Source organism: Saimiri boliviensis, chromosome 5 (assembly GCF_048565385.1).
Source record: "Saimiri boliviensis isolate mSaiBol1 chromosome 5, mSaiBol1.pri, whole genome shotgun sequence".
Lineage (NCBI taxonomy): Eukaryota > Metazoa > Chordata > Mammalia > Primates > Cebidae > Saimiri > Saimiri boliviensis.
In genome coordinates this window covers 8022760-8039959 of record NC_133453.1, presented here as the reverse complement: position 1 = coordinate 8039959, position 17200 = coordinate 8022760, and the positions used below count along the sequence as shown (strand labels likewise).

Here is a 17200-nt window from a genome sequence, read left to right as displayed (position 1 = left end):
ACATTTAAAAATAGGGGAAACTAGGTACAGGATATATGGGAATTCTCTGTGCTATTTGTTGCAAACTTGCTGCAAATCTAAATTTATTCCAAAATAAAAAGTTTAATGAAAAAAAAGACAGTCCGCAGACTGGGAGAAAATGTTTGCAGAGTGTGTATGTGATAAAGGAGAAAGATTAAAAATATATAAAGAACATTTAAAATTCAATGAGGAGAAAATGAAAATAAACCACATTTTTAAAAAATGTGCAAAGATTTGAACAGACATTTACCAAATAAGGTGTATAGATGGCAAGCAGGCACATGTAAAGACACTCAACATCATTAGTGATTAGAGAAATCAAAACCACAATTTAATTTACACACCCATTAGAATGGCTGAAAGGGAAAAGACTGACAATACCAAATGATATAGTTTAGATATTTTGTCCCTTCCAAATCTCATGATGAAATTGAATCGCCAGTATTGGAGGTTAGGTTTAGTGGGAGGTGTTTTGGTCATGGGGGTGAATCCTTTATTAATGTCTTGGTGCCTTCCTCTTGGTAATGAGTGAGTTCTCCCTCTATTACTTTCAGTAAGAACTGATTGTTTAAAAGAGCCTGGCACCTCCCTCCTTTTTTTCTGCTCTCTCACCATGTGATGGGCACCTTCTGCCTTCACTTTCTGCCATGAGTGGAAGTAGCCCGAGTCTCTCACCAGATGCAGATGTTAGTGCCATGCGGCTTATACAACATGCAGGCCCATGAGCCAAAAAACATGTTTTCTTTGTAGATTACCTAGGCTCAGATCTCCTTTATGGCAACACAAACAGTCTAAGACACCAGGTGCTGGTGAGTGTGAAGAGATCCTGGTGGTGGGAGGGGACATGGGTCCAGCCACTTTGGAATATTATTTGGCAGATTCTTTAGAAGGTAAACCTATACCTACCATAGAACACAGCTATTCTTAGGTATTTATTCATGGGAAAAGAAAGTGTATTTGCTATATTATTTGTATTAACATTTTTTGTATGTTATAATGTTTCCACATCTTAAAATCACTTTCTGGCTGGGGATGCAGTGCCCCTCTGCGGACCAGTTAATTATTAGAGATAGCGAACGGTCCATCCTTATAGCTCAGAGCCCACTGAAATTATTCAAACCGGCCAGTCCTAAACTGTTTCTCCTGCCCTGCCTGTCTTTCCTTCAGAAACTGCAATAGAGCTGTGGTCTATACTCTATCCTTGCTCCTCTCTCTTCTGCCCCTTGTATTTCAAGTGAAGAAGTATACAAAGCATTGCTTTGCCACAGCCCCTGCTTCCAGTCTATACCAGTCAGTGTTCAGTGAGAGAAGAAGAGCCACTGTGCATATACATGGTGAGGGATTGGCAAGAGGCAAGGTGGGAGCTGGCTGGACGATCCCTGCAAACAGCCTTGGTGTCTGATGCTGGAAAATTAGTAGAATACTTAAAGGAGAGTTCTTTTGATGCAGTGTTTCTCGATCCTTTAAATATGTGTGGCTTAATTGTTGCCAGATATTTCTGCCTCCCCTCTGTGGTCTTTACCAGAGGAATACTTTGTTATTATCTTGAAGAAGGTGCACAGTGCCCTGCTTCTCTTTCCTATGTCCCCAGATAGGTCTCAGGGTTTTCAGATGCCATGACTTTTAAGGAGAGAGTATGGAACCACATCTTCTACTTAGTGGAGCATTTATTTTACCTTTTTTTTTTTTTTAAATACCTTAAAAGTAGCCTCTGAAATTCTCCAAACACTTGTTATGGCATATGATCTCTGCAGCCACACATCAATTTGGTTGTTGTGAACCGACTTTGTTTTGGACTATCCTAGACCTGTGATGCCCAACATGATCTTCATTGGTGGTATCTACTGTAGTCGAGGAAAGCCCTTGCCTAAGGTAAGTCACTGCTCCTCTAGCACATTAAAAGTATTCAGGCTTTGAACATTTAAAAAGATTCCTTAAACCTTGTCAAATTCCTTGAACCGGGATTTGACATTTGTGTTTGTTGCATCTAAAATTTATTTTCTGTGTAAAATATTATTTTGGGCCATCTACATGCTTGTTGGTTAGCAACTTTTATATAATTGCCTCGTTAATATGTATGTTTATACAATTGGTTAATTGTTCACAATTTCCACTGCCTTTCTTTCTTTCTTTTTCTCTCTCTCTTTCTCTCTCTCTCTTTCTCTCTCTCTCTTCTCTTTCTCTCTTCCTTTCTCTCTCTTCCTCTCTCTCTCTCTCTCTCTCTCTCTTTCTTTCTTTTTCTCTCTCTCTTTCTTTCCTTCTTGAGGGTATTGCTGTTGTGCCCTGGCTGGACTCAAACTCCTGGGCTCAAGTGATCCCCCTACCTAAGCCTTCCAAGCAATTATACCTCTTTTAGTATTTTTGGAAAAATACTTAAACACACAATAAGAAATGAAACTTTCATTTTTAGCGAATCCTGCTATAGTAAAATACTTTTTGCAGTTTTGTATGCATCTGTTTTCATTTATTGAAATTATATATAAGCATATATGTAAATATTTACACTTATTTTATTAAAACGAAATGTACTGTCAGGCTGGACATGTTGTTCTTTACCATGCATTTTTATTTGCCAGTAAACCAATGGCATCGTTACAGATTCAACATGTTCTTTAATAATTGCATAAAAGTCTTTGGATTCAACATAGTTGCAAGCTTTGCCAGGTGTTTTTCTGATAAAGATTTGGCTCAGTTCTTCAAAGCAACAATAATAAGCAGATGTTATCTTTTTTAACCCTGCAGAAAGTGTAAAGCAGAATGCTTTAGCCACCCAGAAAACTGTTACCTTGACATTTGGTCTTACCCATCTGCTTTTGATTTGACTGGACCAATTTCATCTCTTGGTAGCTATTGCTTTGATTGTGGTTTGTCTTCAGGATCATACTGGTAAACCTATGTTTCATCTTCTGTTACAATTCTTTGAAGTGATGCTTCAAGGTTTGATCCCCCTTGTTTATAACTTCCATAGAAGGGTGTGTTCTTGTCTGCAGCTGATCTGGCTGCAAAGGTTTTGGCACCCATCGAGTGGAAAATTTGTTCAACTTAAATTTTTGTCAAAATTGTGTAAACTGACCTGACTGAGAAGTCTACTGTGTTGGCTATTGTTTCTACTGTTGTTAGTGCTCTTCAGTTACAGCATGAGCAAGATTGTTTCCTTGAAAATTGATGTAGATGGTCTACTGGCATGGGCTTCATTTTCAACGTCATCTTGTCCCTTCTTAAAAGGAATTACTCATTTGTAAACTGCTACTTTCTTTGGAGCATTTTTCCCATTAACTTTTTATAAAGCATTGATGATTTCACCATTCGTTCTTCCCCTCATGCCTCAGCATAAATTTTATGCTGTTGCTTCAGTTGTAGCAGAATTCATGTTGTTCTGATGGGGGCTTTTTTCAAAATAACGTTTTGTCCTTCTTAGTGCCTCAAGCTAGATCCTATTCAGACATGTTTTATCAAGTTAAGTATAAATTTGTTTTGGTGCAAAGAAATTTGAAATCCATGCATAAGTTTTTCATAATATTCAGTTTCATGAATTGCTTGCCGACCCCTCATCTCTTTCTTTTTTAAGGATGGGCCATGCGTTTTTGTCTATTACTCTGGCTTCTTACAAGATTCAGTAGACTTTGTAACACAGCTATGTCTCTCACAGATTGGCAGATGTTTGTTAAAAGACTGAGTTTTCAACCAACTCATGGGAAAGTGAAAGAATATAAAAAGCAGGAAGACTACCGTTTTAGGTCTTTCAAGTGAGGCATGACTTTCAGCTTTTGTCAAGAACAGGCGAGGAGATGCAAGTTGTAGGACTCTAAGAGGCTAGGCTTTTCAAAATGCTTCTCTCCCCTTTACCCTCCTTCAGTTACAGCACCAAGCACCACCCAGGTGTAGGATCCTGCTATTTCCTGAACCCACACTGAGTTTATTATGGCTCACAGAGTCACACAGAGGGCCTTAGAGATACAGAAAGCTATGTGGGATTTTATATCACCTATCATATAAAGATATGTACAAAATAGGAAACATATTGACCATATATCATTTTATATATTTTTGATCTTGTGTGTTTAAAAATATACAATTTTATGAATATATTAAAGGATAAGTATGTATAAGAGGTTTTATAGATATGGAAAGTTATATATTTATCCATATCTATAAATTTGAGAATAAAGAAAGTTCTCAAAGAGGAATTCAGATATCAAAGAGTGCCCTTTGACGATGAGCCTTGGATATAGCATAACTACAAAAGTGAATTGTCATTGAGAGATTTATGGACACTGGATTCCTCTTTTCTTATTTTATATGGACAGGCTGTATCTTGGAAAAGCATACAGTTTGTTGTATCTTGCTAGACAACAGGAATCATAGTCTGAACTGTCTGATGAGAAGGAAGCATCACTTGATGATAGAGTGTGCATATGTGGCTCTATATGTGTGTATGTGTGTGTGTGTGTGTGTGTGTGTGTGTGCATGCACACACATGTCTGTGCAGTGTCTCAGACCCTACATAGGAGATTTTCATGAAGGTTTCCAGTAGCAAAAACTCACTGAGTGTATCCAGGGGAATTACATCCAATGCTGTAATTAAATACTTTAACCAGGATGGTAGATCATCATTCAAGAGAACATCAAGATAGTTTTAATTTTTTAAAAAAGGAATCACTTCCAGGCTTTTTCAGTTTTTGGTGAGTTCCAGCAGAATTGATGACTAGGTCCAGCAGGAAGGAATTCAGGCTTAGTCTGTACCATCCAGGACAAGAGTAGCTCTGGAGAATTGGGGGTAGGAAGTAACTTCACAGCAAGAAAAGATCTGGGTTTCCTCCATTGCTCTAAGATCTAGTTTCATTCCTAGATCCAAATTCAGAGTAAGTTGTTAGTGGGCAAGCCCAAGGCCTCCCACCAAGATTATTCATTTCAACTTTTCATTATCAAAGTTTTCAAACAAATAGCAAGGAGAGACTATAGTGTAATAAGCACCCATATCTCCCTCCATCTTTATGTTACATAATTCTCAATATTTTATTGTACTGATTCATGTGTCTGCTATTTTGTTTCTTTTTAAAGAACGTTTAGGCTATGATTTTTTAATGGAAATGCTGGGCATGTCATTTTGTCTGCAAATACTTCACTAAATATAAAAAATAAGGAAAATTTGTTACATAGGCACAATATCATTATCATACCTCACAGAATCAGTAACTCTTTAATATTGTCTCATTTATAATTCATAATTAAATTTCCTCTAATTGTCTTTTACATGCAGATCAATAGAATGAAGTTGAGAATCTAGAAATAAACCCATACATCCTTGGTCAGTTGGCTTTTACTATGGTGCCAAGACTGTTCAAATGGGAAAGAATAATCTCTTCAACAGAGGTTGGTGGGACAGCTGCATATCTACATGCAAAAGAATGAAGTTGCACCCTTATGTGCAAAAACTAACTTGAAATGGATCAAATAGCTAAATAGAAAAGCTAGAAGTGTAAACCTTTAGAAGGAAGCATTTGGGTGAATATTTATGACCTGGATTTGGAAATGGTTTCTGAGATGTGACACAATGTATTGTTGTGTATAAGAAACAACAACAACAACAAACAAAAAAACACAACAAATTTGACATCAAAATAAAACACTTCTGTGCATCAAAGACACTATCAAGAGGGTGAAAAGACAACCCACATGGCCTCCTTCACTAAGATGTGCAAATAAACATGTACATCCTTGACATGGAGGCTCCTGGCAGGCAATCACAATCCCCAAAGACCTGAAATCCCCAAATCCTGAATGTTAGGATCCTGAAAGATCAAAGTCCTACAAATATCATTCTAGAAAAAAATAACTTTAAAAATTCTTTAAAAGATATTTGTTTACTTTTTAAATGTGGATTTATTTGAAAAACACATAAAAACAGGACAGAACACTTCATAGGCCACTTTGCACCCTAAAGTAGGCCATAATGACATACCTATTTGTACAAGTGTAAACCCTCAGGTGTACTCATGACTGTCACACATGTATATCAGTTGTGACCAGATGAATCATATTCATAGAGTAATAGGTCAAAAAAGGAAATTATAGGCATATATCTTTGTGGTTGGTAATTGTGTGCACTCAGCTTTCAGCTTTGATCACCTGAAAAATGACCTGAGACTCTTCATGAGGTCAGTTAAGAATCTCTGTGAGTTACCACCACATACACAGTTGCTCAAAGTGCCCAGGTCTCAAGAGATTGTTTTGTTTGTTTGTTTGTTTGAGACAGAGTCTTGTTCTGTTGCCCAGGCTGGAATCCACTGGCTTGATCCCGGCTCACTGTAACATCTGCTTCCCTGGTTCAAGTGATTCTCCTTCCTCAGCCTCAAGAGTAGCTGGGATTACAGGCACCTACCACCATGCCCAGCAAATTTTTGTACTTTTAGTAGAGATGGGGTTTTGCCATGTTAGCCAGGCTGGTCGTGAACTCCTGACTTAAGGCGATCTGCCAGCCTCAGCCTCCCAAAATGGTAAGGATTACAGGCATGAGCCACCGCACCCGGCCATGAAATTTTATCTTTCACAAATGCGGATGTACGAAAGGGAAATCTCTTTATTTATTGAGGATGTTTCAATGTTTTTACCTACATGCCCAATGTTTACACAGTTAACCCTTTGATAACGCACTTTCATGGAGTCAAATTTGTGAGCATGAAATGAATTAGAATTCTCTAAAAGTCTCCACACAGTTTCTGCCTTTAGTATTGGAAATGATGTGAAGATGAAATCCACAGCATAGCAAATTGCAAAAATAATGCTGACAGTTTAACCTTGAGAAAAAAACTAAGAAGAAAAGCAAAAGGAAAAAACTCTGAAAGAACCTATCCTGTGATTGTGATTTTTTGGGATTTTAGATGTTAGAGATCTTAGATTTTTTTTTTACAAGTCTGTACAAATATCTTTATTTTCACACTTAAAAAGAACCACATACTCATTCTAACAGCTTTACCAGGCTTGGCCAACCCAGTAAGTTACACATTCACTTAGGGAGTTAGACCTTAGGGATTTGGATCCTTAGGGATTGATATTTTGGAATTCAACATTCAGGATTATGGGTTTTGAGATGATGTCTTTCAGGATTATAATCCAAACCCTATAGCATCTTGTGTGTTAGCATAACCTGTACAAATTTGAGATGCATCTCTGTACCCCACCAGAGGATTATGAAATTAAGTAGTTTATAGCAGAGCTTCTCAAGCTATCTGTGACAGAAAAAAAAAAGGCAAAAAAAGTTTTCTGCAATTCATTAAAGATCCATATTTTTTGGTAACATATAACAAAAATGAAATGCTAGAAAGTGAAATTAAATAAACCACAGACCTATGAAATGCAAAGCTACTGATGATTGTTTGGCTGACATAGCAACACCAATTGCTACAGGAATTTCTAAGCATTTCCTGCAGTGTCTGCACCAGTGCTGAGGTGGGTGGGTAACATGAGCTGGAAACCATACCTTGAGCAGCACTGTTTGAGACCCAATCCAATGGCGCTATGTGAGTAGTGTTTAATCAGAAATAAGACCAGCCGTGGTGGCTCATGCCTGTAATCCCAACACTTCGGGAGGCCAGTCCCAACTCCTGAGGTCAGTAGTTCGAGATCAGCCTGGCCAACATGGCCAAACCCCATCTCTACTAAGAATATAAAAATTAGCTGGGCATGGTAGCAGGCATCTGTAATCCCGGCTATTCAGGAGGCTAAGGCAGGGAAATCACTTGAACCTTGGAGGTGGAGGTTGCAGTGAGCCTCACTTAACTGCAGCTACATTCCAGCCTAGGTGAGACAGCGAGACTTCATTGCAAAAAAGAAAATAACAAGAACAAACAACAACAAAAACCCAAAAAATGAACAAAATACTTTCTGTTTTGTTAATGTGCTAAATAGACTGTCATATACACTGAACAATTAATGAGCACCAGGGCAAAGTCTATCATCAGCTACCTGTTTTCCTTGTAAACTTGTGTTTTGGGAACCTACCAACTCGTCTCCCCACTAAGGTGGTAAGCTGTGCAGGTCTGCCCAGAATATTCCCAGTTAAACACTGGAAGTCTTACATCCTGGAAAACTCCCCGTTCCCCAAAGAGCAGGGACAGAGGGTCACTGTCACTGGAGCACTGAAAGCTTGCCACAGCATTAGGAGCTCCAAAAGGGGCACGACTTAAGGAGGCTCATGCTTCTGTTATCTTCTCCTTCTGCTCTCATTTCAAAAGGGTGACAAGTCCCTTCCACGAAGAAGCCAGGCCAGGAGATAAAGTCATTTTGTCCTAGGAAAACTGTTAGAAAGAAAGGAAACTGGTGTGTTGCCCCACAAGAGTTTCACAGACTCTTCTCTTGTTCGGGAAATGGGGGTAGGTGATCACTGTCCTGGTCTCCCTAAAGAAAGGATGCTTCTCTGGCCTCAGGGGGGCCTGTCAGGCAAGTCTCTCCTGTCCCTGAGGTTCAGGGAGCTGCATCCTTGCAAGAGCAATGCTGAGTGGGGTTGGCTTTGAACCCAGCTGTTCTCTTAACACTTCTTTTAGTTAAGTATCAGTTCCCCATCCCCCTTCTCTATAGCATTGTTTGCCTTTTGCTATGATCAGTTTTCTCATTTTCACCTTTACACCTCTGTTCACTGAAAAAGTACAGAATTGTAGGTTTTAGAAAAGGACTCTTTATTTCTTGTAAAACGTTACAGCCACCTGGCTGGGAAGCATAGCCTCTGGAAAAGACCAGAGAGGGGCCCTTGAAAGGACAAGGGGTAGGGGTAGGAGCTTTATAATGAACAGGTTGGCTAAATATACATGTTCAACAGATTACAGGAGGAGCTATGACCATTTATGAAGGCGGTCCTGATGCATGTGTATTGAACACGCATGTATGTTATATCCAGCTCATGTTCACCCTGGAATAGAGACATCACATTTAAATGGATTACAATTAGACCCTGTAAATGAAAAGGTCTCTTCAGGACACAAAGGCACTCAAATTCACAGTCTCTGTAAATTGGCCAGAACTAGTCTGTGGTCACTGGTTGTCTTATCAGGAGAAAGTTACTGAAATCAGCCTCTTGTCCAATGAAAGCTGTATTGGTGGCTCATGGAACAAGGGATGGGTTCCATGATCTACAAATACAGCTTTCACTGGATGAGAGGCTGGTGGAGCTGCACTTGTTTAACATTGTTTTTCTCTAGATTTGTGCTTATTTAGCTGCTAGAGAAAAAGAAAAACTCTGTGGCAGTTGGAAAGTAGTTTGTTGATTGAGTGTAGGTGCCCATGACTCAACTCTTGGCCTGGCATGGCTTTAGGTCTTGTGTATCCTGAGATTTTGCTGAAGCTGATTATCAGCTGAAGGAGATTTTGGGCTGAGATGATGAGATTTTCTAAACATACAGTCATGTTGTCTGCAAACAAAGACAATTTGACTTCCTCTCTTCCTATTTGAATACCCTTTATTTCTTTTTCTTGCCTAATTGCCCTGGCCAGAACTTCCAATACTATGTTGAATAGGAGTGGTGAGAGAGGGCATCCTTGTCTTGTGCTGGTTTTTAAAGGGAATGCTTTCAGCTTTTGCCCATTCAGTATGATATTGGCTGTGGGTTTGTCATAAGTAGCTCTTATTATTTTGAGATATATTCCATCAGTACCTAGTTTATTGAGAGTTTTTAGCTGAATTTTATTGAAGGCCTTTTCTGCCTCTTTTGAGATAATTGTGGTTTGTGTCATTGATTCTGTTTATGTGACGGGTTACGTTTATCAATTTACATATGTCAAACCAGCCTTGCATCCCAGAAATGAAGCCGACTTGATTGTGATGGATAAGCTTTTTGATGTGCCGCTGGATTCATTTTGCCATTATTTTATTGAAGATTTTTGCATTGATGTTTATTAGGGATATTGGCCTGAAATTTTATTTTTTGTGTGTGTATCTCTGTTAGGTTTTGGAATCAGGATGATTCTGGCCTCATAAAATGAGTTAGGGAGGAGGAGTCCTTCTTTTTCTATTGTTCAGAACAGTTTCAGAAGGAATGGTACCAGCTCCTCTTTGTACCTCTGGTAGAATTTGGCTGTGAATCCATCTGGTCCTGTGTGTGTGTGTGTGTGTGTGTGTGTGTGTGTGTGTGTGTGTGTGTTTCTTTGGTAGGCTATTAATTACTGTCTCCATTTCAGAACTTATTATTGGTCTATTCAGGGATTTTATTTCTTCCTGGTTTTTCTTGGGGGGGGGGTGTATGTGTGTGTGTGTGTGTCTAGGAATTTATCCATTTCTTCTAGATTTTCTAGTTTATTTGCATAGAGGTGTTTATAGTATTCTCTGATGGTAGTTTGTATTTCTGTGGGATCAGTGGTGATATCCCCTTTATTGTTTTTCATTGTGTCTGTTTGATTCTTTTCTCTTTCCTTCTTTGTTAGTCTGGCTGGTGGTCTATCTATTGTGTTAATCTTTTCAAAAAACCAGCTCCTGGATTCACTGATATTTTGAAGGGTTTTTTTATATCTCTCTCTCCTTCAGTTCGGCTCTGATCTTAGTTATTTCTTGTCTTCTGCTAGCTTTTGAATTTGTTTGCTCTTGCTTCTCTAGTTCTTTTAATTGTGAAGTTAGGATGTCAATTTTAGTTCTTCCTGCTTTCTCCTGTAGGTATTTAGTGCTGTAAAATTTCCCCTAAACGCTATTAGCTGTGTCCCAGAGATTCTGAATACATTGTGTCTTTGTTCTCACTGGTTTCAAAGAACTTATTTATTTCTGCCTTAATTTTGTTATTTATCCAGTAATCATTCAGGAGCAGGCGGTTCAGTTTCCATGCAGTTGTACGGTTTTTAGCAGGTTTCTTAATCCTGAGTTCTAATTTGATAGCACTTTTTGGTCTAAGAAACTGTTGTGATTTCCATTCTTCTGCATTTGCTGAAGAGTGTTTTATTTCCAATTATGTGGTCAGTGTTAGTGTGATGTGGTGCTAAGAAGAATGTATATTCTGTTGATTTGGGGTGGAGAGTTCTGTAGATTCTATTAGAGCTGAGATCAAGTCTTGACTCTCCTTGTTAATTTTATTAAGTGTGTTGTGGTGCTGAGAAGAATGTATATTCTGTTGATTTGGGGTAGAGAGTTCTGTAGATGTCTATTAGAGCTGAGATCAAGTCCTGAATATCCTTGTTAATTTTCTATCTGGTTGATCTGTCTAATATTGACAGTGGGGTGTTAAAGCCTCCCACCATTATTACGTGGGAGTCTGTCTCTTTGTAGGTCTCTAATAAGTTGTTTAAAAATCTGGGTGCTCCTCTATGGGGTGAAAATATATTTAGGATAGTTAGCTCTTCTCGTTGCATTGATTTCCTTGCTATTATGTGATACCCTTCTTTGTCTTTTTTGATCTTTGTTGGTTTAAAGTTTGTTTCATCTGAGACTAGGTTTGCAACCCCTGCATTTTTTTTTCTTTCCATTTGCTTGCTAAATATTCCTCCATCTCTTTATTTTGAGTCTATGTGTGTCTTTGCAGGTGATATGGGTCTCCGGAATACAGAACACCAATGGGTCTTGACTCTTTCTCTTATTTGCCAGTCTGTGTCTTTTAATTGGGGCATTTAGTGTGTTTACATATAAGGTTAATATTGTTATGTGTGAATTTGATCCTGTCATTATGATGCTCGCTGGCTGTTTTGACTGTTAGTTAATGCAGTTTCTTCACAGTGTCATTGGTCATTACAATTTGGTATGTTTTTAATAAAACAAATTGTGGCTGTTGCTTGTTTTTCCTTTTCATATTTAGTGTTTCCTTCAGGAGGTCTTGTAAAGCAGGCCTAGTGGTGACAAAATCTCTCAGCATTTGCTTATTGAGAAATAAAATAAAAGATTTTATTTCTCCTTCACTTATGAAGCTTAGTTTGGCTGGATATGAAATTCTGGGTTGAAAATTCTTTTATTTAAGAATGTTGAATATTGGCCCTCACTCTCTTCTGGCTTGTAGGGTTTCTGCAGAGAGATCTGCTGTTAGTCTGATGAGCTTCCCTTTGTGGGTAACCTGACCTTTCTCTCTGGCTGTCCTTAACATTTTTCCTTCATTTCAGTCTTGGTGAACTGACAATTATGTATCTTGGGGTTGTTCTTCTCGAGGAGTAACTTTGTGGTGTTGTCTGTATTTCCCGAATTTGAACATTGCCTGTCTTGCTAGGCTGGGGAAGCTTTCCTGGATAATATCCAGAAGAGTGTTTTTGGCACATACTTTTAAACAACAGAGTCTCGTGAGAAATCACTCACTACTGGGAGGACAGTGCCACGCCATTCATAAGGGATTCGTGCTTATGACCCAAACACCTCCCACCATGCTTCACCTTCAATACTGGAAATTATAGTTGACCATAATATATGGAGGGAACAAACATACAAACTATGTCAAAGGCATAACACGGGTACTGTGAAAGGAGGGTGAAAACATGAAGATGACATCACGTCTGACCTCAGGAGTGCTCAGCAGACTGAGCGAGACAAGTACATCTTTTCCTGAAGGAGGGCACTGGAGTGATGGTGTGTTTAGAGTGTGGAAGTAGAGAGGTCACAGAGTGGCAGCTCAGTAGAGTGCTCGTGTAAGGATTGGGCTGCCGACCCCCCACTGCATGCGACGTATCTGAGGAAAGCCATTTAAAATAGGTGACAGTCACTTTCCATCAAGTCCCTGGCATGGTCCATGGAGGTAGGGTTGTCAATCTCATTTCAGCATTTCAGAGGCCTCTCAGGGTTTGGATGCGGAAGACAAGCAGCAATGCTTATGCATTGCAGAGACACAGGTGAGCCCTGATTTCTTACTAGTTGGGAGGTCAGTGCTGGGGGCCTTGTTGTCTTTCCTTAGAACATAAGATGCCAGTTTCTTTCTTGGCAGAGAATATTTGGTTGTCTAAAGTTAACATCTAAATTTTGCATTGGGACAAATTCCAAAAATATTAGCTTTCTTCAGATTTGCTTTCACTTTATTTTTCTGAATTTTGGAGGTCCAAAAGCATTGCTTAATAATTCTGTTTCTAAACTCACTGCAGCACAGGGCACGATCTGCCTCCAAGGCAAAGACTGTAAGCTACTCTTGTCTGGAAAACATACAGGTTGATGTCTCAGCAAAGGCTACTCATGTATTCTTGTTCATATGAGTAAATCATTGGCATTGAGACTGATTTTTTTTTTTTTTTTATGGAAAGATAAATACACGCCCTCTATTGGGGCCAGGTTTCGTGCCTGTGGTTATTCCGCCTACTGTATTATAGGAACTTAGAATCCCAGCTGCTGGCTCTGGGCTGAAGTTCTCTGATGGCTCCTGCAGGGTGGACCGGCCCCCTTTCTCTATGTGTGCTTCTGCTGCTAACCTGTGGCTTTGCCCATGCAGGCAAGCTGCTGGTAGTGCCCATGGATGGGAGCCACTGGTTCACCATGCAGTCGGTGGTGGAGAAACTCATCCTCAGTGGGCATGAGGTGGTCGTAGTCAGGCCAGAGGTGAGTTGGCAACTGGGAAGAAAACTGAATTGCACAGTGAAGAGTTACTCAACCTCATACTCTCTGGAGGATCAGGACCGAGAGTTCCTGGCATTTGCCAATGATCAATGGAAAGGAAAAATACAAAGTATATTTTCTCTATTAATGAGTCCATACAGTGGCAGTTTTGACTTATTTTTTTCACATTGCAGGAGTTTGTTTAAGGACAAAAAATTAGTAGAATACTTAAAGGAGACTTCTTTTGATGCAGTGTTTCTTGATCCTTTTGATACCTGTGGCTTAATTGTTGCCAAATATTTCTCCCTTCCCTCTGTTGTCTTCACCAGGGGGATACTTTGTCATTATCTTGAAGAAGGTGCACAGTGTCCTGCTCCTCTTTCCTATGTCCCCAGAGGTCTCTTAGGGTTCTCAGATGCCATGACTTTCAAGGAGAGAGTATGGAACCACATCATGCACTTGGAGGAGCATTTATTTTGCCACTATTATTTCAAAACTGCCCTAGAAGTGGCCTCTGAAATTCTCCAGACACCTGTCACAGCATATGATCTCTACAGCCACACATCAGTTTGGCTGTTGCGAATGGACTTTGTTTTGGACTATCCCAGACCTGTGATGCCCAACATGGTCTTCATTGGTGGTATTAACTGCAAACAGAGAAAGCCACTGTCTATGGTAAGTCATCTCTCCTTTAGCATAGTAAGAATAATCTGGCTTTGGAAATTAAAAAAGGATTCCTTAATGAACTGCGTTTTGACATTTTTATTTGTCGCACTTCAAATTTCTTTCCAGTTTAACAAATTATTTTGTGCCAATGCATGCACTTGTTATCAAATTTTATAAAACTGCCATTCTTGAAGGTGTGTATATATAATTTAAAAACTTTAGATCATATTCAGGCTACATTTTTAAATACCATGTTTAGAAAAATACCAAAAACCAAAGTAAGAAATGAAACTTTGCTTTTTTTGCTAATTCTTTGTGACCCCCTAGAGGAAATGCTCTTAGCAGTTTCCAATACATTCTTTTCATTAAAAAATATTTTAGGTATATGCAATATCTAATGTAAATCTCATACCTATTTGTTAAAATAAAATCTAGTATTGGGCTGGACATATTCTTCTTTACCTTGCATTTTTCACTTGCCAGTGAACTGTAGATACCTTGATAGACCAATGCATACAGATTTTTTTTTTTTTTTGGAGGGGGCACCTGGATCATACAGATTTTATAAGTTCTTTTAATAATTGCATAAAAGTCTTTACTCTGGATGTAATGTAGTTTTTTAACCAATTAATATCGATATATATATTTAGGCATTTTCCATTTTTTGCTTTTATGAATAAGGCCGTGTACACATTCTTTAATACTTTCCTTATGTGAATAAATTTCCATATTCTTGCTTTTATCTTGGTAAACTAGAGTGCTACATGTAGGGTTACAGGGTTTTCATGAATTGAGAAGGATTGGCATCTTTTTGCTATTAAGTCTTTCTGTTCAGAAATATGTATGTCTCACTGTTTATTTAGATCTTGTTCTATATAAATAAATAAATTTTTCACTATAGAAGCATTTTATCTTTCTTACTAAAATTTATTCCTTGGCATTTTATTATTTTTGAAACGTTTGTGTACAGGGCAATTTTTCCATTTCTACATTTAACTGACTATTGGTAAGTGAAGTTTTGGTTTTTGCATATATATCTTGTATCCAGCCACATTACTAACTTTTCTTATTTCTGTAGTATGCAATAGATATGCAATATGTAATACCATCTGCAAAGAATTCTTTTCTCTGATATTTGTACCACTTCTTTTTCTTTGCTGGAGCATATACTTCCAAAACATTATTGAGTAATATTGTTAGAATCGTCAGTTTAAATAGGGATTTGGTCACCTGTGACTGAACAATCCTTGACAAATACCAGACTAAGATTATTGGCAAATGCATAGTTGCTAAATCCAGATCAAACACCTGGTGTCTCATCTCAATGTATTATTTTATTAGAGATGGAGTATACATTTTTATATATTGTTCTGGCTTTTTACAGGGTTCAGTAGACTTTGTAACACAGTCATATCTGTCATTGGTAGATGTTTGGTGAAAAAGTGACTGTTCAGCCATCTTATGGGAAAGTGAAATAATGCTCTTTCTAAAAAGCAGGAAGACTACAGTTGCAGGCCTTTCAAAATTAGGAATGACTTTCAGCTCATGGCAAAACCAGGCGAGGAGATGCAAGTTGCAGGACTCTAAGAGCTTGGACTTAATATAAAGCACTTTTCTCCTCTTTACCCTCCATTAATTACAATATCAAAACCACCCGTGTGTTGCCTACACCCCACACCCTTTGGCTGAGGATGAAGCCCTGCCACTTCCTGAACTCACACTGAGTTCACTGTGGCTCACAGGGTCACCAGAGGCCTTTAGAGATATAAAAGCTATATATAATTTTATATCACCTATGATAGGGGGATATCTATAAAATATGAAACATTAAACTATATATGGTTTTATTTTAATTTTAAATATCTTTTATGAGAAATAAAATAAATGTGTTTATATATCCATTAAATATATATATATGAAAGTTTTTATACTTGTGAAGGGGTGTGTATACTAATGTATATATTTATGATTATACATATAATGCCAGCAGAATTCTCACAGAGGAATTCAGAACTCAAAGAGGGCTTTTTGGCAAAGAGCCTTGGATATGGCCCAACTGCAAAAGTAAATTGAACAATGGACACTGCATATTGCTCCTTCCTTGTTTCAGATCAGCAGGGTGTATCTGGGAAAAGCATGCAGTTGTTTACATCTTGCTGGGAAAGAGGATTCAGAGTCTGCATCTCATCTGTCTTAGAGAAGGAAGCATTACTTGATGATGGAGTATGTGATTGTACATGTATGTGTTTGTGTATGTGCAGGTGTGTTTGTGTGCAATGTCCCAGACCCTACATAGGGGATTTTCTTGAAGGTTTCCTGTAACAAAATCTCCTTGAGCCTATCCAGGTCCAGGAATGTAATTGAATACTTTAACAAGGATGGCAGATTGCCCGATCTCCAATGTCAGGGATCAAACGTTAACGTGAGATTTGGAGGGTACAAACTTCTAAACTATATCATTTGGTCTGGTCATTCTTTTACATTTCAGCATTCTAATGTGTGTGTTGATTAATGATATGTAAATAATTCATCAGAACATTGAAATAGTTTTAATGAGAAAAAGAGGAAGTCAGTCATAGTTTTTTTGAATTTTTGGTAAGTTTCAACAGAATTGATGACTGGTTTTAGGTGAAAAGAATTCAGGCTCCGTCTATACTATCCATGGCAGGTGCAGCTCTGCAGAACTTGGGGTGGGATGTGGTTACAGAGCAAGAAAAGATCTGTGCTTCCCCCCATTGCTCAAAGATTCTTGCTGTAGTCTCAGATCCAAATTCAATATTAGCTTTTTGTGGACAAGTCTAAGGCCTCCCACTAAAATTGTTTACTTCAAGTTTTTATTTTCAAAGTTTTCAAACATACACAAAAAGAGACTATAGTGTAATGAGCACCCGTATATCAATCCTTAGGCTAAATTACTTTCAGTATTTGCTGTATTAATTCATCTATCCTCTTTATTTCTGACCTTTTAAAGAATACTTTTGGCTGTCATTTTTAAAAGGAAGTTCGTAGCATATCATTCCATCATTGAATATTTTATTAAAT

The 17200-nt window shown here is 38.3% G+C and overlaps 1 protein-coding gene across 1 annotated transcript; it reads left to right on the top strand.

Moving 5' to 3' along the window:
* Window positions 1–4134: 4134 nt before the first annotated feature.
* LOC101047290 (UDP-glucuronosyltransferase 1A10) lies at window positions 4135–15967 on the top strand. Its single transcript, XM_074398831.1, has one exon. The coding sequence runs from the start codon at window positions 13313–13315 to the stop codon at window positions 14333–14335; it is 1023 nt and encodes a 340-aa protein (XP_074254932.1). The 5' UTR covers window positions 4135–13312; the 3' UTR covers window positions 14336–15967.
* The last annotated feature ends 1233 nt before the right edge of the window (window positions 15968–17200 follow it).